This window comes from Empidonax traillii, unplaced genomic scaffold (genome assembly GCF_003031625.1).
Source record: "Empidonax traillii isolate 1590-97213 ecotype Southwest subspecies unplaced genomic scaffold, ASM303162v1 scaffold805:size286791, whole genome shotgun sequence".
Taxonomy (NCBI): domain Eukaryota; kingdom Metazoa; phylum Chordata; class Aves; order Passeriformes; family Tyrannidae; genus Empidonax; species Empidonax traillii.
This window is the reverse complement of record NW_020955998.1, coordinates 181,048-205,356: the sequence shown is the minus strand read 5'-3', so window position 1 is coordinate 205,356 and position 24,309 is coordinate 181,048. Positions and strand designations below refer to the sequence as shown.

Here is a 24,309-nt window from a genome sequence, read left to right as displayed (position 1 = left end):
TTTTTCATTCCTGTGGGCTGCACCGATCTACTGTCTGTAGTGCTTATCCTGATGTAAAGCCTGGAAGCTACTACTATTTCCTCATCTATTTTAGGAGATCAGTTTTGTCCCTGCCTGCTTGCTTTTTCTCACCTTCATTTGTAACTTCTCCTTTTTTTTTTTTTTTTTTTTCCCCTGGTTTTTTTTTAAACTTGGGTTTTTTTTTTTCTGGTTTTTTTTTTTTTTTTTTTTTTTTTTTTTTTTTTTTTTTTTTTTTTTTTTTTTTTTTTTTTTTTTTTTTTTATTTCCCCACAGAGTTGTGTTCTTGATCTTTTTGTCTGAAGGGATGAGGGGATCACCTGTAAAGTTAATGGAAGAGTTAATGAGGGAATGTAGGAATGCAGGAGATGGCTATTTTTAGCATGCTTCATCTTATGTAATCTTTTTTTTTTTTCCTGTGTGGTATCAAAATAGATACCAAAATACCAAATAGACCTTGGTTTCTGATAAACCTGTTTTATGTCTCAGTGTTTTACAAGAAGCTCCTGTAGATACAGGTACTGCAGCCACTATGATGAAAATAAGTCCTGAGGATCTGATCATGTATTCTTGCCCAGGAAAAACTCTTGTGGAAGGCAATACCTTAGAACCACAAACTGCTTACAGTCAGAGCTGAAACTTCTGTTTGTGCAGCAGATCTCAGTACTGTACATTTCCTCTCTCTCTGTATCTAGTTTCATTTTAAATAATGATGTTTTACTCTGTAAATGTCTTAAGCATATACATCAGTATTTTATAACCCTTCTCAGGTCCTGTAGGGAGATAAAACAGCTTTCTCAGTGTTTCTAAGAGAAAATATGAAAGACAAGCTTGAATAAATTTTAGGTGCTATACACATGCTCCAAGTCAAGTTAATTAAAACCCTGGACCCTCACTGTAAGAATGCACCATAATTTCTCTTTATTCCTAATATTAAGAGATAATAATCTTTCAAATTTCTACTCAAACACAGTTTAAACCTTCAGTGAGAACTTCTGGGTGGGCCTATCTATGGTGTGGTATCCCACAGCAGGTAGATATTTCTTTGTCAGTACACAAGTTGTAAGTAAACAACATTCTGCAACATCTAGGGACTGAATCCAAGGTCGAGCTTAGTGAGCCTCCACACTATTCCTTGGTAATAGTTTGTAGTGGATGATAAAAGTTGGTGTGTTTCCAAGGGGGAGAGCCTTGTCTCGTGGAAGGGATACTGAGGGTTATTAACACGTTCAGGAGGGACAACCACATCAAGAAATCCTTGAGCCAAAAGGGGCTGTGGGCTGTGAGACTACCAGGGAGAGATTTGATACAAGCCAGCCCCGTGCCTAAGCGCTTGTTTGAGCATCCATCTCCCGGTCAGGAGGGAGGGAGGGTACTGCAGGAGATGGGCCCCATCTGACCTGGCACAGATGTTCTGTGCAAGCAGTTCCCTGCCTGCTGCCCGCAGTAAACACCCCTCCACAGCTCAGCAAGGATAAAATACTTACCTACCCTCCAGGGGCTTTGTGAAGATTACCGCCTTGTCTGTACAATGCTACACGAGTACGGAGCATTATGGCAAGCTCCCTGCCTGGGAGATTCCTCACAGATTATAAACTCTTGTACATAACGTTTGGTAGATGTTTTGAATCCAGTTCTAGGACAACCTGTTGTAATTTATTCCCTCTTGCTGCTGCTTCCAGGGGAATTCAGAGAAAGTCTTAGCACACACCAAAGCCAGGCCCAGCAGGCAGGGGGGCACTCATACTATTGATGGGTCTTCCAGGACCTGGATCCTTGGTGAAGTGGTTGGGCAGAGCCTTCTGCCAACAGGCAGCATGGCTAGTGAATCTAAATCAAAACATACTCACGGGTCTAGATTCAAGCCAGCAGTGCCAACACAGCACTAATGGCAGGACCTCGGTGTTTTTAAGTGTCTGAAGGGGGTGTCAGAGGATGGACCAGGCTCTTTCCAGTGGTTCCCAGGAATAGGACAGGAGGCAACTGGCAGAAAGTGATGCCTGGGAAGTTCCGCCTGAACATGGGGAAGAACTTTTTTCCTGTGCAGTGACCAAGCACTGGAAGAGATTGTCCAGAGGAGGTGTGGAGTCTCGCTCACTGGAGATATTCCAGAACTGTCTGGACACAATTCTCTGCCGTATGCTCTGGGATGACCCTTCTGGAGCGGGGAGGAAGGACCAGATGACCCACTGTGGTCCTTTCCAACCTGATCCATTCCGTGATTCTGTGGTTGTGTGACCCCGCAGAAATGCAGGTCTTTGATTTCAGGAATAAACAAACAGGGACTGTAACCCAGTGACAACTTTCCTTCCTCTCCATTTCTGAACCACAATGGCTCGCTTGTAAATCAGTGGCATGCGAGTCCCAGGGTCAGAAGACCCGTCCTGTCCTCATCCCCGGGCGGGATGGCACGAGGTGCAACTGAACCCGTTTCCTTAGGGAATGCCATCCCGGTCCCCTCCAGGAGCCCGGACAGAGGGCGAGCTGTGCCTGTCATGAGCTTCCCATGTCCCGGCGAGCGACCTTCTGTCCCCAGCCCCCTGCACAAGAGTCTGCAGCGTGTTTGGGTTGAGGGAGAGCCACGTCCCCCCGCGGGATGGGGACACGCTGGATGTGGACGGGCTGCTCACCCTCCCCAGGGCGGAGGGGCTCCCCGGTTCTCCCCATCCCCGCGGCGGGGGCGGTCCGGGGCGGAGGCGGCCCCATTCCCATCCCCGTCCCCGTCGCCATCCCTGCCCGCCTCCCGCAGCCAGTCGGGGCGGAGAGGCGGCACTCGAGGGCTCCTCCGCCGGCAGCCGGGCGGGCAGAGGGACACATGGCATGTCTGATGGCGGCTTTCTCCCTGGGCAGCGCTCTGGTAAGGCGCGCCCTGCCCTCCCTCCTTCCCTCCGAGGGGCGGGAGGGGGTGCGGGGCTGGGGGCGGGGGAGTATGGAGAGAGGGGTCCGCGGGGCGATCCCCGAGACGCTTCCTGAGACTCTCCCCGCGTGGGAAGCGGGACCGGCGGGTGGGTCCCGGTGCGGGATGCGGGATGCAGGATGCTCTGTACGGGATGCAGGGATGCGGGGATGCGGGGATGCGGGTGTGCGAGGGGCCGGCGGCGCACGGCGGGACTTGACCGCTGGTTACCTCTGTCTGTAAGCTAAGGCGGGGGGGATTATCGCCGAGCATGCTCCCTGCGCCGCTGCGCCCCGCCGGCTTCCCGGAGGATTTGCGGAGGGACCGTAACCTTTGCATAACGCGCGGTGCCCGCGGGGGACGGGACGGGGCGGGCGGAGCCCCCGGGACCCTCCTGCCTCTGGGACCGGGCTGGCGCTGCCGTCCCCGCCGGGCACCCCGAGCGGCCCGGCCCCGAGCGGGAGACACACACACACCCCCAAAAAACTACATGGGAAATGACCAAAACTGTGTAAAAGCAGCGGAGAGGTGAGCGGGGTCGCGGGGAGTAGCCGCTCCCTCGGTGTGCCTGGAGCGCGCAGGGGTCGGGATGCGGGGCTGGAGCATCACAGCGGTCTGCAGGTGTTTGGGGCATCCAGAGGGTTCAGGTGTGTGTGTGCCTTTACACGGGGCTCGGGTAAGTCCGTGGGTGTCGCGGCCACGGGAGATGCCCATCTCTTTCCAAGCGATTGGGAGCCACTGATGCCGCGCCAGGAGCTCGGTGGACCCTCGCCCGTGGCAGGTGGTCCCTGGAGGAGGCAGGTGTGTGACCAAAAGGCTGCCGAGGACAGGCATTTCTGTCCACCGAGTGACTGAAATTGTTTATTGTCCGGGTAGCGAGAGCCTCTGGCTTCGTACTCCCGGATGGTTAAATAGTCAGAGAAAAGGCTCTTGTCCAAAGGATGCTTGTGTTTGAATTGATCTAAGCTGGAGGAGCTCTGTCACCTGAATAATCAAGGTGACCTGCTCGTTGAGAGTTGTTAGTTTTTGGGTGTTCCCTCTGATGTGTGAAGTCACTCAGTGGTTCCTCTGAACAAAACAGCTTATGAGTGCCAAAGAAAGCCTTGGAAACGTTCAGGGAAGAATATTATTAACTCGCCTTTTCTTAGTTTTTAGGGAAGAGGGAGGTTTCCTTGCTTTAACTGTTGAGTTTTATGATGTTTCACTTTACTCTTGTTATGTTCAAATTGCATACCATTGCAGTCAACTGTTTAAGAAATTGAGAGTAAGTGTTACTGGATACCTGACCTCTGAGTAAGTTGAGAGCACAGTTAAAATCTCTTTCTTGGGAAAAGGTGGTAAGCAGAGCTGATTTCTACATCCAGAACTTGGGGCTTGTGCAAGAAGAATGTGAAGGCAGTAGCTACACAGTGGTTATGCAGGACTGCTTTTTTTTCCATCAGTGATTATGTAGGACTGTTTGGTTTTTAATGTTTTCATCAGCATTCATGACAAGCTGACTGATCTGAGCTGCACTGCTTTTGCAGCATAAATGGGAAGACCAGAAACCATGAGGGAGAGGATGGAAGTGGCGCAGTGAAGAGGAGGCAGTGTGACTTCTTGGGTGCACTGGAGGACAAAGAGGGGGAAACAGTGGCAGGACGAGCAGCTCTGTTTGGGGGTGTTCGACACCAGTGCCTTGACAAGTAGTGCAGCACACATGATTTCCAAGAGATACCTTTGGGGACATGTAGATGGTTGGGCAGATGGGTCAACATGGAAATCCTGACCAGCTACAAAAGTCTTTTCCAATACAGATCCATATTAAAAATACTGAATTTTCCAGCAGACAACTTGTGCAGATGTTGGGCCCTGCTTACGACAACCTCCAAACAACAGATGAGAGCGAACAGCCTCTGAACTGTTCAAAATTATGTTTAGCTGAAGAAAATTCATGAGAGTTTTACTTTTGACCTTACACACATTCTGTTGTTATTGGTGCAAGGTACCTGTGAAGGTAAAGGCAATGGAAGGAGTCCAGATTTTGTGCACATAGTGAAAAAAACAGAAGAGAAAGGCAGGTGAAAGGACCTTGTCATGAGAGGTCAGGAGAGGAGGGCAAAGAGGTTCAGTCCAAAAAATGCCAAGTGGAATTGCACTGAGCACAGTTGACCTTATAGTGTCAGCTGTGCAAGTACTGGAGCAGGGTTTAATATGTTTATGTAGCTGATAAGATTTCCATTAGGGATCTCTATCAAGCAAGGAAAGCACACAAGGATTTTGGATTGAAAGCTCTGTGATTTCCTAAAAGACTTCCAGAAAAGAAACTGTACTGTTTCAGGTTGCAAAGTCTCAAGAACTATCAGTGCAGGAGCAAATAATCCACCAGATAGTACATTAAAAAAATTTGCATAAATAAAACTTGTACAATTTCTCATTTACAGAGTATATTCTGATACAGAGGAACAAGAGCCCTTAGACTTTTTGAGTGGCTGACTTTTGAAAGGTCTGCACAAATAATTGTTCACCCAGCTCCCTTCCCCCTTCGGCTCTGTCCCAATACAAGCCCTGGAGTCAGAGTAACCAGAACCAAATTCTTTGAGTGCATGAGAAACCAAATACAATGGGGACTGAACTTATAAACGTATTAATCTGGTGCAAGACCTAAAAGGGAAACTAGTGCTAAAGGAACTGTGTGCTGCAAAAGCTCTTTCACCTCCTCTGTCAATGCTCAGGCAGAACCAACAAAAGATTGTTTTATTTTATTCCTCTCTCTCCTTTCAGTGCATTACCGTGCTGGATTCTTGTGTTATTCAAATCATAATTCTTCTAACGCACGGGGGGTTCGAAATGTGCTCCTAATCAGAAGTCTGTGAACTCTCTCCATCTCCCCTGTAGAACGGCAGCAGTTCTGGTTGCGCCATGGCCGAGCCCAAGTCGGTGTGTGTTTCGGTGGACGAAGTGGTCTCAAACGGCACAGACACCCAAGACATTCGGCTCATGAATGGACACTTAAAAAAGGTGGACAATGCTCTGACGGAAGCCCATCGTTTCTCCTACCTGCCCCGCAGACCAGCTGTGAATATTGAGTTCAAAGAACTGTCCTACTCTATCCAAGAAGGGCCGTGGTGGAGGAAGAAAGGTGAGGAAGACGGTGCTTCATCTACAAGAAACTGTAGATGCAGCAGTTCGTACAACTGCTTATTTTTGCCTCCCAATTCTGAAGTATCTGAAGTAAATATAGTACTGCTGTGCTGCCAAATATCTGTCCTGTGATCTTGCATGTCTACAATTTGTTGTTGAGGGTGGGTAGAACATGCAGTAGTTTAAAGATGGGGGTGGGGGGGAAAGAGGAGGCTTTTTTCTTTTACTCTTTGCAATTGGCTGTTTTGTGAAATGGTTATTTTCTTTTCAGCACTCTTTCAGAACAGCGAGTATCTCAGAATTTCAGAATGCATTTGACACCAGGATAAAAAACATTTTCTCAAAATGCTGAGCTTGGAAATAAATGCTTTGAGCTGTAGGAACGCCAGCCCACCCGTGCTTCTTGGTGTTCTACGAGGGGTCTCTCTAAGCTTGTCATTTCTTTTAAGTGATGGAATCACTGGCTCTTGCTAGGACTGAATCCTGAGGGTTACTCAAAGATGCTCTTTTGCTACCTGCTTTGCTGATATACACAGCGAAGAGTTCACAGCCTACAACACAGGGCGTGCCAAAATGATACAGACACTGGGGGCATCTTCAGAAAGAGAAATGCTGGGAGTAAGAAGGGCGTATTCAGCTCTGTTCTTTGTATGCCTTTGGTCAGTCCCACCTCTGAAAGGTGGATGTAAGTTGGCTCTGTCGTTTCTCCCAGGCTTGGCATCCATTCCTTTCAAGCCTTCACTTGCTTTGTGCTGCTGTGTGTTTCCTAGAGAGTTTTTGGGTTTTGTGTGTGTGCATGTGACTAGTCACCTCTGAAAGGAAAACTAGGTCGTGCAGTAAATTCCTGCTAGTGAAAAGAAGTGTATACCCAAGAGGAACTACTGAAATCTTCAGGAGAATTTTGTGTGCTAAATGGCATAATTGCTCTTCCTTGAGGAATTCTCTCTTAGTAGTGTAAACTGGTATGATTGTGTGCTTTAGTTGTTTTAAGAGATAAGCCCCTGCCAATGGACTGCTCACCTGAGCCATACTTCATACCTGCACTGGCTCTGCATCTATAAATCCACTGGCTTAAACGTTCCACTTGAAATTGTTTCACAAAGTACATTGCTGCTGTCTGGGAATCGTGTCATTATCACAACATCAAGGCTTTAATAGTCTAAAAATGTGTGGTATGAAAAACATTGGAGCTGTTGCCATGAAAGTGCTACTGTACATGGACAGCCCGTGCATACAATTATTCATTTGTTGAAGGATCTGCAGATTTCATGCTTTAATGGGTTTTTCAACATCAGAACTGTATGTACACACACTGGCCTTGTTTTATTTATTTAAATTGTTCTCCATACTGGCCATACTGTCCGTAGGAGAACAATTGGTTTGGCAGCAACTTCGGTGCATTCAAAATTATGTTTTATCTTATCAGAATGAACTCAATCGTTGAAATGGAGCAAGGCCAAGATGTCTCGTGTGAGATTTAAAAGCTTGAGATTTCTAGCTGGATGTCTTTCCCACTGGCCAGAAATGATTGAGGGGTCCTTTGTTCACATTTGCTGACAACATGCCTTGACTTGGCGTGAACTGAATGGCACGTCCTGGCAAAATGTCCCGCTGCTGAAAATGACCTGTTGAGGTATTTAGCTGGAGGGTATGGCCGTGGCTGTGTCACTACACTTAGATTTGAAAGAGGAGATTAAACTTTTCTAGCTGTCTGTGTGCAGGGGTTCGTATTCCTTCTTCCTCACCATGTGTCTTTCCTGGGACCGCCAAGGGCACCCTCAGAGGGGCTGTGAGGTTGTGTCTGCCAGCATGGCTTGGCATTCTTCTGCTTGCCAAGGACCTAAAATAGCTCTGGGAGCTCTACAAGTCCATGCCAAGTGACTGTGAGCTGAAGTGTGCTCTCATGGCCAGTAAGATAAACCATACTGCCTTTGGAGGCCATGGCCAGGTAGAGCCAAGTTGTTTATCTTTCCTGGCATCTTGTACCCAGTGTTGGGCCCTCCAGATTCACAGAAGCTGGGAAGGTGGAAAGGGTCTTTAAGAGAGGTAAAAAAAATTATTCAGGGGGCCTACGAAGAGCAGCTGAGGAAACTCAATATATTGGTTTTAATAGAAAAGATTTTTCATTAGAGAAAAGGAAACTGAATTGCATGAATAGTCTCCAGCGAAGGTAAGGCGCAAACTATCAGATTCCTTGAATTGTTTTAGTGGTTCTGCAAGTAAAGTTTTTTTTGGTGTGTGCAATTTGGGATATTCTCTGTTTCAAACTGGTGGATCTGTAGAGGAGTGCAGTGCATGTAAAAAACTGTTCTGAATGCCTTATCCTGGTCTCTCCTCCAGTGGGAAACTGGGACTTTTCAGTGGGTTTTAATCTGCCACTGCTCAAAAGAAGGGCAATATTGGACCTCCAAACACTGGTGGTGGTTGTAGTTCTACACTCCTTGTGGATTCCCCCTGCTAAAAGTCTCTCAATGGTGTGATGTGAAATGTTTGAAATCACCTTTTTTTGTGAGAAGAGGAGCCGAAAACACCAAGACAGTCCAGTGTAGGACATGCAACTGAAATAAAATTGTGTGCACAAGTTAAAAAAGAAAGGAAAAAAAAAAAGGGAGATGTCTCTCAGTTCACATTGTTCTGGAGTGTTGGTTGTGGTAAGAAGTGATAAGGGAAGCTGTTTCAAAAATGTGCCTTTTAAATTAATGGTGTTTCTATTCTGAAATGGAGCTTGGGGGAAAAAAAAAATCTACTATTTCTACATCATTCCCCATGGCTGTAAGGAATTAGTTAAACCCTTTCAAGAATGTTGGATCACAAAGGCAGAAGTGTAGTTTTCCTTACAAAGCCGATTTCTGCCAGCATGTTGGCGAGGAATTCAGCTAAAGAGCAACTCCCTTCATTGAAAATGGTATTGCAAAATGATGTTAAGGTTAGGCTCCAGATTAGCAATAGGAGGAATAATTAGCAGTGCTGCCACTGTGTTCTGTACTTAGCTTGATTGTTCGGAACAATGAAACTCATGGTATGTCATGTCATTTACTTTTCATTAAAGGTACAAGGAAAGGTGAATTTGCATTGCTTGTCAACAACAAAGAAGCTAAATAAGCCATAGCAGACCTCAAATTAGATTCTTTTATTGATTTGTGTGTCAGCCTTTAAATGCCTAATTTATCTATTAAATCTCTTTTTCTCTTGTGGAGTAGGGAGGGGCATTTTGATTCTAAGGTTTATGTGATAAATGCCGCTCTACCAGTGATGTTTTATCAAATTCATGGCAAAGATTGGTGTGGCCCTGGAGCTGATTCCTTCCTGGTGTAATTCCTCTTGTGGTTGGGGGCATTTGCAGGGAAGGACGGTGGCAGGTCAGTCCTTGATCAAAGCAGTTGTAGGTGACCCATTCCATTCAATAGGAGTTGTTACTCCTAAATGGGAATTTGGAAAACCTGATAGAGGTAAAAGTTTCACAGTGTCTCAGGTGACTTTGGCGTTTTCTCCATAAAGCTTTTAGGGAACCAGCCAACAGAGAGTCAAACTGTTTCTTTAGTTTTGAAGGAAAGAGAGTTTTAGGTGACTTGATCCAGATCTTGTGAGGTTCTTCCAGAGGATCTTCCATAACTGAAAATATGTTTCAGTCCTTGAAATCCAATCTATGTTCAAGCACGTCCTGGGGGTTTCCTGGGGGTCAGTGAGATTCAGGAGTTGTTTAAGAAAGCTGCAGGACTCCTGGAGTAACTGCTGTAAACCTGGTTAGTCCAAGAATGCCTTCTCCTTTCTTTTAGGACAAGGGAGCCAGCTGGCTTGGAGGGGAAGAGAAAGATGAGAGTCTTATGTTAGAGCCGGTGTGGCTCCTTAAATATGGAAATAGCAAGATCTGCAGAGCTTCAGAACAAAATGTGACCAGAAGTTTTACTGTCTTGTAACAAAGCCATTTATGTAAGTCTTGAGAGAGGGATGAAAGTGGGTCTTATCTTGGCTTCTGAGCTGCTTGTTTAAACTGCAGTTTGAAATGCAAACCACAGAAACATAGATTGGTTTTACCAGTTCATGGAAAAATTAGAGAAGTGTAGATTTTAATACCAGGACTGCCTGAAAACTGTTTGCAAGAGGATTTCATAGAAAAGTCAGTGCCTCAGGTTTCTGCTATTTTTGTTAAAAGCCCCATAAAGTAATCTGAATTGTGATTTGGGGATGAATTATGTATAGTCCCATATACAAAGAGGGCAGGAAAAGTACTTTGGAGCTTTCTGTCTTGGTCAAATTCATTCAGCTTTACTTAAAAAAGATATATACATTCTATATACCGACCAAAGGACATTTGTCCTATTGTTGCTAGGTGGTTTTGCTATAATACAGGATGGAAATGGAAATATTCTTCCAATAGAACTTGAGTGCATACAGGAAGCAAGTAGTAATAAATTTGCTTTCAAAACTCTACAACAGCTCAGGGATTTCTTTTTTTTTCTTTCTTTTTTTTTTTTTTTTTCCCTCACACTTACCAGTATTCATGGTTAATTAGGCAGCGTTTTAGTTGGAAATTTCTCCGTTGTTATTTTTAGGACTGTAATGAGTCATTTGTGCTGCGTTCAGGAGTAAGTTCTGTTAGGATTTGGTCTTTAGTAACCTCGGAGGGAACGGGCTTCAGCCGGTCACAATCCAGCCGGGTGCTTTTTATGGAGTGGGTTTAGTACCAACACAGAAATTCACGGTCAGCAGAAAAATGCGCTATTTCTTGTTATTTTGGGTTTGTTCTAATGGCTCAAACCCTGTGGAAACAGTCAGCTGGAGAGAGGTGCTGTCTTTTCTGTCAAGGTTTGTTGTTTCGTGGCTTTGAGATGCAGGAGTGGAAGGAAAGGAATGAGGGACTGGGCTTATCCTGGATGGCTCCGTCCTGTCCGGTGGGGAAACAGTCTTTGGCAGGCTGTTTGGTATTCATGAGCTGTGAAAAGTGGCCGAGATAGTGTCATCAGAACAGCGAGATCCCTGCATTTCGGCTCGGAGGGCTGTATATTATGTTAATGCTGTTGCCTGCGTAAGATGGAAACTTCACCCGCTGTCAAATCATCAGCAGAGACTTAAACAGCCTGGGTTTCGCTGATTTGCCTCGGTGCTCTCTCACAAATTAGTTCTGGTACACGCGCTCGGACAGACCCGTTTCTTTCTATTTAGCTGGGGCTTTTATTAATTTTTTTTTCCCTTCCCAGCATTATCAGCATCAGCATCCTTTCTGTGACTTCATTTAAAAGATCTCACACCATCCCTCCCCCCCCCCCCCCCCAGCTCCGGAGTTATCCAAAGACCCAAATGAAAACGAGAGGCAGAGAGGGGGGTGGGGGAAGGATTTGCCCTAAATTATTTGCTAATCCTTGCTGGGGGGAGCCGGAGAAAAGCCCGTCCTCATCCGCGGCAGGTGCACTGCGGTAGAGGTGCCGCATGCCCGCTCCGAGCGAGCCCAGCGCGGTTACTGGCGGGCAATGCACTGCAGTAACCCCGCGCCAGCCTGGTTGGCTGCTCCAGGCTCTGTTGCTAAGATGGGAGGGAGGAAAAAGATGCAGAGCTAAACCCACTTTCCGAAAACAGGGTTTGGGGGGGGGGGGGGGGGGGGGGTTTTTTTTTTTTTTTTTTTTTTTTTTTTTTTTCTTTTCCCCACCCCCCTCTCCTGCCTCTGACAGATGGATTGTATTGTTTTCGACCTTTTTTTTTTTTTTCTTTTTTTGCCTGCTTTGTCTGAGAAGAGACCGTGTTTTCGTCATCTCCTCGAGATGCATGTATGCAAATTGAGATCCATATGTTGGAAAGAATAAACAAGTTTAGGCTGCAACCCTAGTAAAAATCTCTGCAATAGCCAGCTACTGTGTGTAACCAGCTATTCTTTTTCGGTGGCTTAAAATGTAAGAGAAATTGATAAAAACGAAACGCGATTTTTTATTTAGCAGAGGATTTCTAAGCGCGCTTTTCAACCTTGATAAAATCCGTGCAGCTTTTCTTTTTAACACTTAAGCAGTCTCAAGATGGTAAAAATATACTGAGTAGTCACTGTTACTGGAATAGTTCACAGTGTTTTATTAAGTGATATATAACTCTACTTAGCATGGGTTGTATAGAATAGAGGTTATTGGGAACAAATCTTGGTCAGCCCCTTTGTCTGATCCTTCTCCTCTTTCCCAGCTGAGTAAGACCTCACTTCAGCATTACTTATTTTCCTCCAAGCAGAACCCGTTGTTATTGTGGGTTTGGCTTTGTTGGGGTTTGGTTTTTTTGTTTGTTTGTTTGGTTTTTTTTTTTTTTTTTTTTTTTGGACCTGGAAATGTGTCTGAGTTTGACTCACTGAATTTTGGTCACTGAGTCTTTGTGGGAGAAGAATCTATTTTTCCTCTTTCTCTTGGCTGTATTGTTTATTAAAACTAAACATGACAATGACCTGACTGTTTTTAATTCTAGTTCGTGTTTCAATACAATAAATTTTATTAACCATCTGTTGTGAAAGCTTGTGAGTGAGGAAGGAAGTTTTAGAGAGAGAGAGAGAGAGCAATTAAAACCTTTCAGAATTTACATGGCAGGAAGTGGTGATGGCGAGCTGCTGGGAGTCTGAGCTGTGGTCTCCGCAGTTTCCATCTCACAGTAACCATGTGTTGGGGGCTGGCTGTAACTCACCCTGACAGCCTTCCATTACAAGTTTTCTGTGTGCTGAGTGGGATTTGATGATATGCTTTGCTGTCCTCTGCCCATAGGCAGTCTTGTCTTGCTCAAGGTGTTGCAGAGGTAGAGACAGCAGTGCACCATAATCTCAGTGTGCTTTTCTCTCCTTTCAAAGCAGACTTTGGTTTCCATAGTCTGAAGAAGTCTGAAGGAAGATGAAGCAAGGCTCATTTTGCAACTGAAGCCTTCAGACATCACATGGTTGATCACAGTTCTCCACAACCTCCCTAAAAGGAAAGAGAAATCACAAAAGCAGCCAAGAATAGAAACCAACCAGAGTGAAAATGCCATTAAAGTTTATATTTTGTTGAGTATTCACATGCCATTTTGGAAAGTGCTTTATGGAAGTCCGTGGGGTCTAAGCTTACCAGCTTACTAGGGCAGATCTTTTGTTCTCAGGGGTTTTAGTGTCTCAGAGTTCAGCTCTGTATTCTCTAAGAAATTAATTGCTTCACACTTCCCTGTAGCATTGTTCCTGTAGGTAAACTGGCTGGCTTTGGGAAGACAGGGAACATGATACTACTCAAAATGTGGCAGACCCTCACTAGGAATACTCAACTGCTTTGTAACTCACAGCTGTACCCATTAAACTGATGGGTACCTTTGTCCTCTATTGGAAAACAGTGGTTAGTGTTACTGTGAAAATTAAGATCTCAAAACTTACACAAAACAAAATGCAAGGAGGGAATCCCAGCAAAATCTACATGGCAGTTCAGCACATGGGAATGAACTGATTTGGATTTAAAATTAAAGCATTGCAAACTGAAGGGCGGGTGTTCATCCTCAAAACAAATGTCCCTGGGGCAAGACCCAGATGCATCATGCATGGTTTACCCCTAGAACCTCTGTGACTTGCCTCTGCTGAGGGGCATAAGGATATATGTCCAATATAAGACTGAGTTTTGGACAAAAATAAGCCGAGGGTTTAGGTCAGCTTGCCAGTGTCCCTCCTCTGGCAGCAGGCAGAGCTGACTGTGTGGGGAAGAGTTCAAATGCAGGCAGGTGTGTAGCAGCGTTTCTGTGGGTTCCCACAGCCTGCAGCTCAGAGGTTTCCTCATCTAGGTGTGGTATCTTTGTGTATTCTTTCTCTAGTTCTCAGTGGATTTTTCTTTCATAGAATCATTCCCTTGCTCTCTGAACCCTTGGTGTTTGTGCTGTCACCTCGTTCTTTGCCTGCTTTTTCAAATCATTCACTGGCTCCCACTCTTTTGTTTTCTGAATGCCCCTCTTTTTTTAGGTATTCCTTCCAAAAGACATCACATGCATTTAATATTACCGAATCTTGTATCAGAGGCTCCTGCACAACATCTTTTTTTCTCTATCAAAAGCTTAGGGACAGCAAGAAACTGAGGTGTTAGTGGTTCAGATTGCCTGTCCACTGTGCAAGCTTTGAATTAACACCACTGGGTACCAAATCCACCAGCCCTTACTTAGATTGTACCATGTGGAAAACTGAGTTCTCTACTGTGAAGGTAATTTGCAAGTACAGCTTGAGTGCCAAGGAGTGGCAGAGCCCTCCTCATCAGGCCCAGGACCAAACCTTAAAAGGCATCTTCTTCTTGATATCAAAGTCTGTGTTAATTAGCAAATGGAAAGACTGAGGGTCCCCAAATTTTCTAAAAGTAATCACTTTTCCGCCAACTTCATGAAAAGAACATGTAATACGCTATGTATGGAAGAATTACTCCCCTTTTCAAGCAATCCTTGGACTTGTTCATCCCCAAGTATGATGGCGAAAGGTAACAGCAGATACATAGAAGGCCAGTTCTGTGGCCTTCTTTTCAGTGGCTGTTTGAATCTCAATAGCTTCCTACAACTGTCAGGAGGCCTGTGGAAATACCTCATTAATGATGATTCAGATCTTTGAAAGTGGCTCCCTTGTGAATTATGTGCTTCAGTGCAGGCGTTTGAGCTTAATTTGGCCTTTGGACACTTAGTCTCTTAGAAAAGAAGATTTTAGAATGAATATTTGATCAGAATGTAAGTGGTGGCATAAAATACAGAAGGGCTAGTCCTTGTGTAAGTGTCTCTGGAACGGGGACAAAATAATTCTGTCTAGGAAATGGTGTGGCTGGAGATGCTGCAATCTGTCTTGAGTCACGCTGCGGGAACCTGTGCAACTGCATTTCCTGATTGGACTTTACTTTCTTGTAACTGTTGGGCTTGTATTCTCATTTCCAGCTCATTTAGACTTTGCTGATTTCAGGGGAAGTAACAGATGCGCCCTGAAGACTTAATTCTCTTCAGAGGGTATTGGGCTGAGGCCATCCAAATTCTTATCAGGCAGAACTATCTGGAATTACATAATAGTTGGATTGAGTTAACCTCTTGTTCTTTGCCCTTTTTTGTTTTTTTGTGTTATGTATCTGTTCCAAGTAAAAATAAATGGCAGAGACCTTGGCTTTACAAGCCAATTTACCATCTGCTTCTCATCTAGTATCTACAGCCTACATCTTTTGTGTAAGAATCATATTTCTTCCTGCTTAGCGTGTTTAGAATAATGACAAATGTTGTTTATAATTGCAGTACATCTGCTGCAGGAGAGAGGAGAAGAGAGAAAATGCAGTGGTCAGGTTCCTGGGTGAATGAGAACAGACCTGTGCTCTGTCTCTTGCTGATCTTTAGAGGGTAGGCTTTTATGCCAGACAGAAGAAGAAGATAGTTTCAAGTGAAGTGATGCACCTGGTAAATATAAATTTAAAGAAAAAAAAAAATCGGAAGGTTTTATTGCCCTTGCTAAGCAATGGAGTTAAATTCCGTCCTGTTGCATCTGTTTTGTGCTTGTGGAAGCAGTCAAGTGGATGAGGCTGCACCAACAGAGCATGGCTAGTATAATTCTTTTTTTGTCATGATCCAGTTATTACCTTAAGTGCTTTGGAAATTAAGCACTCTAATAACACCAGCATGACAGGGCTGGAATTGGTAAATGAGTACACAATTAAAAGAAAGGGGATTGAAGCTAAATTTGCTATTAGAGGAAGGGAGTTATTTTTTCTGGGTCAAAAAGCCACCAGCTTCTGCCAGATTATTGCACATGAATATCAAGGCCTGATTATCTAAAATAACTGTTTGAGGCTCATGGAGCTGAAGTCTTTGGGTGGCTGGCTGGAACTGAGTTTCTCTTCTGTCTCCACTCAGAGAGGTGAAGGTCATATGCTGCCAGAAGAGAAATGTGGGGCTCAGAAAGACAAGGACAGTGCAGAGGGACACATCTGTGCACAGCTGGCCATGAGGAGTTACTCCCCTGGGTTTTCATTTTGACCCTGAGTCTTAAAGAATTACTCCAAGGAGAATTTGTCCCAGAGGAACAAACTGGCAGTACATAAGTATGAAGTGAGCAGATGATCAATGGGAGACCTTTTTGGAAAACCAGACCTTTTTTGGAAAACCAGCCTCTGGCCCCTTTAATCCCCATTTCCATCTCTTTTCTCAGGCTTGTTCCTCCTCGGTCCTTGATTCATCCCTTCCCCTGCCTTTGGCAGTTCCCCTAGATATCCTGTGATATCCCTCTCTTGAACAGCTCCAGGGAGGGAGTTTCCCTGTAGACACAGCTTGGTGGGCTTTCCTCCAGGAACAGCAGTTCAGTCCTTTTCCTTGGAACATCTTCAGAGTGGCTGATTCAGGGGGCTATGTTTTCACTGGGTAATTTGGTGGGGTTAGTCCTTTTATCTCATAACTGAACAAAGACCATTTTAGACCTTCTTGGCTGATAGGATTTTTTTTTAAGCTTGTTTTTTAAAAACAAATGAAAAAATACATCTGAGCAGTCCTTTTTTAAGCAAATGGAAAGTTTCCCTGTGTTGTAAATCATCACAAAAGTGGAACTCACTTGGCACATTTTTTACCCTCATATGTGAAAGTTTGAGGGAAGTTGTGAGTAACTGCAAATGGGGAATCGAGTTGCTGCCACTTGTGATTATAATAAATCAGGTTCTGCTGTCTTAAAGGTTGAGTTGTGACTATGTGTGTGAGCTGCTGGATCAAAAACAGTCAGAGGAGCTTGACAGACATTCCTGAAGGAGGTTGACTGTTTGATTTCTTGTCTGGGAGAAAGGTGATGTAAACCTCAAGGAGAAATGCATTACCTGGAGTAGTCACAAGCCCAAGAACCCTGGGATTACTGTGAGGCTTAGTGTTCATAGAGAATGGTTATGTCTTGCCCAGTGGTAGTTTGACACCTAGGGACACCAAAAGAAAGATGAAACTTAAGAATATACATAATGATACTAAAACATTTAATCTTTAGTGTCCAAAGAGAAGCATTAGCACCAGTCTCCTGAATCCCATATATTCCAAATATACCATGTGCGCATTATAAAACTGACCAAACAAATAAAAATAAAGCAGCCTGTCCCATATAGGGCATGGAGATGACATCTTAGCACTCAGCATTTGATTCTTATTGACAGGCAGTAAAAATAAGCTCCCCAAGCAAAGTGAATTGGGACAAAGGGTGACACACATTCTGCAGTAAACAAAAATAACTTCAAAGCCAACCTACAATTCATCTCAGACAGTCGTACTATACTGCTTTAAAAGTACAGGGCCAAGTGAACCTTGAAATCACTGCAATGGCATATTGGATGGAGTTTACCCAAGGATCAGGTACCAGCATTCTGCCAGGACTGTTGTCTTAGGATAGAACATTCTGAACCAAATTCATTCCTGATATAAATTATCTGAAATGAATAAATCTTGCAGAAGGAAGAGTATGGCCTAACACCAGAAGACACTTTTTCACTTATGTGTATGTTTTACTGCTAAAAGTGCATTCTAAAATACACAGAAGCCAATGCAGTTCATTTTAAATGTCAGTGTTGAATGCCACCAATATGCTCTTTGGGCCAAATAGACTTTGGGCTGCCACTGTAATAAATCAAAGGCCATTTTTTTCCCCACTCCCTCCTGTCACCCAGTTTTAACCTAAGAAAACTTGTCCTGACTTGGGTTCCAACTCCTGTCCAGATATCCACCATTACAAGTGAGAGAGTGCAAGGAATGTTTATACGGTGGTGGAAATGTGTCGGCAGGCAGCATCCAATTTATGTTCAATATTATATTTAATATCTCCATATAGATACCTGTAAATAAAAGTGTGTGTGGATATATATACATGCAGGTTATCTCTGTTTTCAGATATATAGATGTATGTGCACACATACACCCATACACTCAGGTATGTTTATTTATGTACAAAAACTAGCTGTGTATCACTATAACGAGTATTTTGAAGGTAACATTTTTATAGAGGTGTATATTCCTCCTCCTCCTCCTCCTTTGTAGTGACAAGATGATGTAATTATAGGAAAGCAGCAACAACCTGGTTTCTTTTAAATAAAAAGCAGAAGAGTATCAGTTGCTTAGAAGTGGTTCAGGTCTGTTGCTACTGGATTAACAGCATAACAGGATAAAATAGCAGAAAAAAATGACTGTAAAATGGAAGCTTTTTTATCTACCTTAGTGCCAGTGGTGTAAAGAATGGTATAAAGAAAAGACAGCATTTTGTGGATGCTTTTCAATAGGACTTATTACATTACATAAGTTGAGTAATTTTCTATTCTCAGTCATTTCTCTTGTAATCAGATTGTTTGTGCTTTGTTCTTGTTTTCTTTAGAAGCTGTAGGAAAGAATGTCTTGGAGCTCTCATGTGTGTCAGTGGTGGGTCCAATTCATACCTGTTTGGGCCATTTTGCCTGTTTATAACTGCTGACATAATTTTCTGAATTTCTTTCTTTATATAGCTGAGTGTTATTGCAGCTTGCTTTCCTGCTGGGTGTAAAGGAGAGTATGCTCATGTGCCAGATAAATGAGTGCTACTTCTGTTTGTTTGAACAGTGGTTTGATGGTGAAAACTCGAAGGAGTTGTGCATCTTGGGGTGCAAAAGGAAAATACCAAGGTTTTACGCAGACAAACAGAAACGTGCTTTGATTTGGAAGAGCCAACAAGAGAACAGTGCAAGGAACAAGAACGTGGTAGAGATGTTCTTCCAACAGATTTTCTTGGGGGCTAGAAACCTTCCATTTGCCTTCTCTGAGCACCTCTGGTGTGGGGAAGGGAAAGGGCTGGTGAGGATACTGTCAGCCTTGGGAGGATCCAGACTGTGTACCCCTTACACCTGACACATCTCGGAGCTGTGAGCGGGAGTGCTCCATGGTTTCTTCTTCACAGGGATGAGGGCAGTGGGATAGAGATGACAAGGACTTATTGGCACTTTCTTTTTTTGCTAGCCACACTGGCACTAGTACATCTCGTGATTCGTGTGAGTTGCCCAGTAGAAGATGGTCCCTCCTGTCTCCTCCAACTCCCCTAGTTATCCACACTCGGAGCCATTCTGTGGAAGCGCTGACACTGAACACGTAAGAAGTGGCTCCAAATGCCTCCAGGGTGTTTACAGCTGTACACAAGGAAAGGAGATTGGGGATACAGTCAAGATTAACCTCTCCTTTTGTATCACAGTATCATTATCTAATGAGATCAGAAGCAAAGCCCAGCAGCTTAGTCAGTGTTACAGCGTAGGCACCATTTCAGGAGGAAGCCTTTGAGAAGAGCAATCTTCAGCCGTCCACCTACACCATTTTCTTTGTGGCTTTGCAAGATGGAAAAAGTGACAGATGTAAACCTCCCCAAAAGCAGTTGCATGTGCTCCTTGCCTGCATTGCCTTCGGAGACTTCTGCCCCCCAAACCACTGAGTCGTGGACGAGCCCCCTGGGTGACCCTTGTCCTTGCTGTCTCTGGACTGCTGGGACACGGACAGAGTTGTGTCTGTGCTGTGCTGGAATTCAGTGAGGAGACAGGCTGCTGTTTTCACATCACCCATGCTCTTTCCACTAGACCAGGTCCCATTCTTGGGCTTTATGTACGTTGGAACCCACGCCCGCTTCTCTCGTGTTGGTTCTGCGTCAGTTCCTAAATGACCTTCTGGTTTAGGTTGAGCGCACATCCCTCTACAAGAGCATGCCTTGTGCAGTTTCCCCGAGCATTATTCTGACATAACAGATGGTGAGATTCTTGTAGGCAAAGCCAAATTGTAAATTCGATTATGTTGTGAATATACCACTCTGTGTGAAACTAGTCCTGGTGTGATCTTTGCTGACACATGAGGGTCTTGAGAGCAGTGCTTTGGATTCCTCTAGGAAGTGTGGCAAACCCTTCGATTGTGTAAGGGCAATTTGTTATCAGCAAACAAATGGAGAGTGTGGGAGAGAAGAATAGAGTAGATCAGATTCTGTCCCTGCTCCAAGATCTTGATCTTAATACTTCATGTCAATAGACTAAGAACATTTGACCAGAGCATGTGGAGGCTACTGTGCTAACAGCAATATCAACTGTAAATATACAAGAACTCTTCAAAAAAAAATCACAAATGCAGAAGTAGAAACTCTTCTGTTGAGGGCAGATAGGGCTTAAAAAAAAAAGTTTGTTGTGTTTCACTCGGGTCTTCACTGGAAATGGAGTGGTGACTCAATTCTACCATGTACATACAGAAATTTAAAAATACAGCAATATTTTGAAAACATTGTGATCTGGTAACAGAGCAATGTTCTGTTCTTGTGCTGTTGCCCAGATTGTTGCAGACCCTGTCAGCATAAGGTAATCTCACCTGTTGGCACAAGGGCAGAGGAGATACAGGTGGTGCATTCATTGCTTGCACATAATGATCAAAAGCATTTAGGTGGCACTGAAATGAAAACTAACAATATTAGAGGTGCTTATTTTTCCATTTGCACACAAGCTACAGCTGTCATTACTTTCCCCTCGTTCTGTCACGTCCGCTCAGAAAAAAATTGGTTGAAAACTTCAAACTTGTGCATCACCCGTACGGTACTGAACGTGCTGCCCCTAGAACTGTCTGTGGCCTGGCAGACCACAATGGCTTTGTCACTGTGTGTAATGGAGCTGCTCAACTCACAATGGGATTTTAAATTAAGGTATATCAGGTGTTTTCAAAAATGTGGGTTGCATGAGTGGTTGTACCTCATGGGTGGCACACCACATTTTTTCCTCGGGCAGCGAGAAACAGGCTTGACAGATTAAACAGAAGCTGGGTTGGAAAGGGTCTTAAAGATCATCACATTCAAACCCCTCTTCCACTCAGGGACATCTTCCACTATCCCAGGTTGCTCAGAGCCCCATCCAACCTGACCTTGGACACTTGCAGGGACGAGGCAGCTACAACTTCTCTGAGCAATCTGTGCCAGGGCCTCCCCACCCTCACAGTAGTTAATTTCTTCCTAATATCTGATCTAACTCTACTCCATTTCAGTTTGAAGCCCCTCCCAGCTTTTGGCTACCCCAGCCTACTCTGTAAGAAGAAAGCCTTGACTTTGTGCAGGCACTGCCCGGGCAACAATAGCCAAAACACACCGTGTTGTGTTATCAGCACTGTCACAGCTCCAAAACAGCACCGTGGGGGCTGCTCTGCAGGAAATTAACTCCCTCCCAGCCAGACCCAGTAGAACAGCTCACATTAAATGTTTACACTGTAGACGTTTGCAGCAAAATCTCATATGGAGATTCTGAGTTCCTGCTGTATCGGTATTCCGATGTGGAAGGTTTCCATCTTCCGGTCTTTGAATCCTTGCAACGCCACCTTGTGTCCAGGTTGTCATGAATCCCTGCTTTTGATCCCTGAGCCTGTGTCAGCTGCTGAAATAGCACAAGCCTGTGCTGCTGTATATTGATTTTAGTGGTGCTGTGTTGCTTGACAGGAGCTGGGTGTGGAGGGGTGCCTGTGATTTTTAGGATCAAAGCATGTGTTTTGAGGGGACTGGGATATTTTTCTAACTGTGTCTCTTCATTATTACATTTAAAGTGACAGTATTTGTGAGGAAAACCATGTAAACACCCTGGACTCTTTGTCTCCTTTTTCTCTCCAGTGTGTACTGGTGTGTTAATAGGCAGCAGAGATAAATGGCTTACAGAGGTATGTTAAGTATAGGTGGTCCATTGATATTAAATCATATGGTAAGGGAATAAAGAAACCTCAAGTGACAAGTCAAATTTAATTTTCTGGTAATGTATCGAAACAACTTTTTTTTTTTTTTTTTTTTTTTTTTTTTTTTTTTTTTTTTTTTTTTTTTTTTTTTTTTTTTTTTTTTTTTTTTTTTTTTTTTTTTTTTTTTTTTTTTTTTTTTTTTTTTTTTTTTTTTTTTTTTTTTTTTTTTTTTTTTTTTTTTTTTTTTTTTTTTTTTTTTTTTTTTTTTTTTTTTTAATATCATTGTCACTGTAGTTGGTGGCCAGGAAAAAAATGCAAACATGTCATCTTGACTTTGGAAAAAAAAATGGATTTTGGAATATGGTTTATAGAGGTATCTAATTAGAAGGATGTGAGATGACCAACAGTTTTTATGTGAGTTTCTTTTACTAATGATATACATGAGTCTTCAGGCCATTGACATAGCTCATTTCTTTTGATGGACTTCCAATTTGTGCAGGAAGCAGCTGCTTTTACCACCAAATTTTTCCTGTCTAATTAGACCAGTTGGATCAGCCAGCTTAAGTCAGTCCATAGTTTTTACCCGTTGCCTCTTCAGTGAACAGCTGAATACCCTAATTGTAAAGAAGGACAGAAAGTGTCAAAAGAAGTTACAGTTGTTAGTGGGAAATGAACCAATGCAGAGAAAAAAAGTATGAGGGGAAGGGCATAACACAAAGGGTCTCCTGATGAGCCTATAGTGAAAGTCCCTCTGGAAATTTTCAATATCCTCTTTTGGTTGTAGAATGATGGTGCATCAGAGCAGAAACATGCTGTTTCTTCACTGTGTATTTTTTCTGGCTTCACTTTTCATGGAGATTTGTTGGGTCGAGGACTTTGCCGCTAGGAAGGCAGAAAATCCAGTCGAGTGGATGTGACCAGATCTTTTGAAACTGCAGGAGGCCCAAGTTGGGGTTCTTGATCTGACTCAAGGACTCAGGCTTGGTTCACCCTTGCCTCAGTGAGTTCCACTGGCCTCTGGAGTGGCTTGTTTCTGGTTTGCCAAGAGCACAATCAAGCAAAAAATCTGCCACCAAACCTCAAAGCTGAATTTCCTTTCTGCCTCAGAGTAAGAATAAAATGGAAATCTAAGGTGAAAATCATGCTTTTCTGGAGTTCCTGCTTCCCAGCTTACTTCACTAATAACTCTGTAGATAAATTAGAAAAGACAGGATTTCCAAAATGCAGAATGATTCTGATGCCTTATTTTAGCATGTCCCGAAATTATGAATAAAAGTTCATTAGGCTTTTTTTTAAAAAAAAAATTTTCACGTGTACATTTGAATTTTTTGGTATGTGAAGTACACTTTAATCACTTTGTTGATACCTATACTGCAATCTAAGTGCATCTGAAAAAAATGTGGGTTTTTTTTTCCATTTTGTGTGTGAAATGTTGAGTTTTTCTCTTGAAAATTCACACCTTTACATGGGACATATTACTGATGAAGCATTCAATTGCTTAAGATATATGGTCAGCAGGAAGACTCCAGCTTTGTTCATGCTGCTCTATAGGCTTCAACTAATCCATAACACAAAATGTAGGTCAGCTGGAGCTTTTAAAAACAGATGGAAATTTAGTAGTTTATGGTAGCCCAGTGGATGTCTGTCCCAGTAAGGCTGCCAAATTCTCCAGTCCCAAACTGGGAAAAAAGCAGAAATCAGATTGCTAAAAGTGCTCATTCTACCTCATTTCCATTCCAGAAGCAGCAGTGCCCCGTGCAGTGGGTTTTGTTTGGAACATATTGAGCGCTGACATGCTACAGAAGATGATAATTAGTTCAGTGGTGTTTAGAGGATTTTATATTTAGTTTGCTGACAACGAAAAGTGTTTTAATTCGGGCAACTTCATTAGTGTAAATATTCTAGAAGAGAGACAAAACCACAGTTGTTCTAAGTCGAACGCAGGAACTGGAGGTAATCCAGGGTTTATTTCGGCACAGGCTTCAGGTTTTCCTATAATTTTACATTCAGGCTCATAGGTTGTACCTGTTACTAGATCAGTGCTAAAATAAAGTAAATATGTTGTCCTGTGCTTCTGTTTCATTGAAGTGTTGAGGAGAAGTGATCAGAGTCAGTATGGCTGTTTCTGAAAATAGAAGTCTCTCAGGACATGTGCTCCAGCTGTCCATATGGCCGCAGGGATGTCCCGCTGCCATAGGAGCATCTTCAGCCTCGGCAGTTCTCCCAAACACAGCTCTTGTCCTCACTCACCGAGCTCTCCCAGGCTGGAAGGCTGATCACTGAATTTTCTATCCCTGTCTCTGCTCCTGAGTGTGTATAGTGGGATTAAAGACTCAGTGCATGAGTTTAACATTTGCTTTTTAAAACAACTCTGGTATTTGCCACTGAGCGTGTTTCAAAAGGTCCTCCGGGCTCTGAGTGTTCCTCTGCCTGCTTGTGGGAGAAAATGGGAGCGGCAGCAGTGGGAATATGAGGGGATGGAAGTGTAGCTTGCAATTAGCAGGGCAGAATTGGTTTGAGAGGGTGAGAAGAAGCTAGAGAAGGATGTGCAGGAGTTGCTCAGAGGGTCAGATGGCCGAGTGGCTCAGCAGGTGCCTGTTCTTCAGGGGAAGTTCCTGCACCAGACTGTCATCACTACTGCA

General features: G+C 43.8%; 1 protein-coding gene across 2 annotated transcripts in view; it reads left to right on the top strand.

Annotated features, from left to right (window-relative positions):
• Positions 1-2,750: 2,750 nt before the first annotated feature.
• Positions 2,751-24,309, top strand: part of ABCG1 (ATP binding cassette subfamily G member 1) — a 52,784-nt gene continuing 31,225 nt past the window's right edge. Inside the window, exons 1-2 of one of the 2 annotated variants that reach the window (XM_027901693.1) lie at positions 2,751-2,875; positions 5,792-6,035. In XM_027901693.1, coding sequence (XP_027757494.1) covers positions 2,834-2,875; positions 5,792-6,035 — 286 coding nt within the window. In that variant the 5' untranslated portion in view covers positions 2,751-2,833. Of the gene's footprint in view, positions 2,876-3,293; positions 3,443-5,791; positions 6,036-24,309 lie in introns of those variants that run through there. The other variant, XM_027901694.1, reaches the window with a different exon arrangement.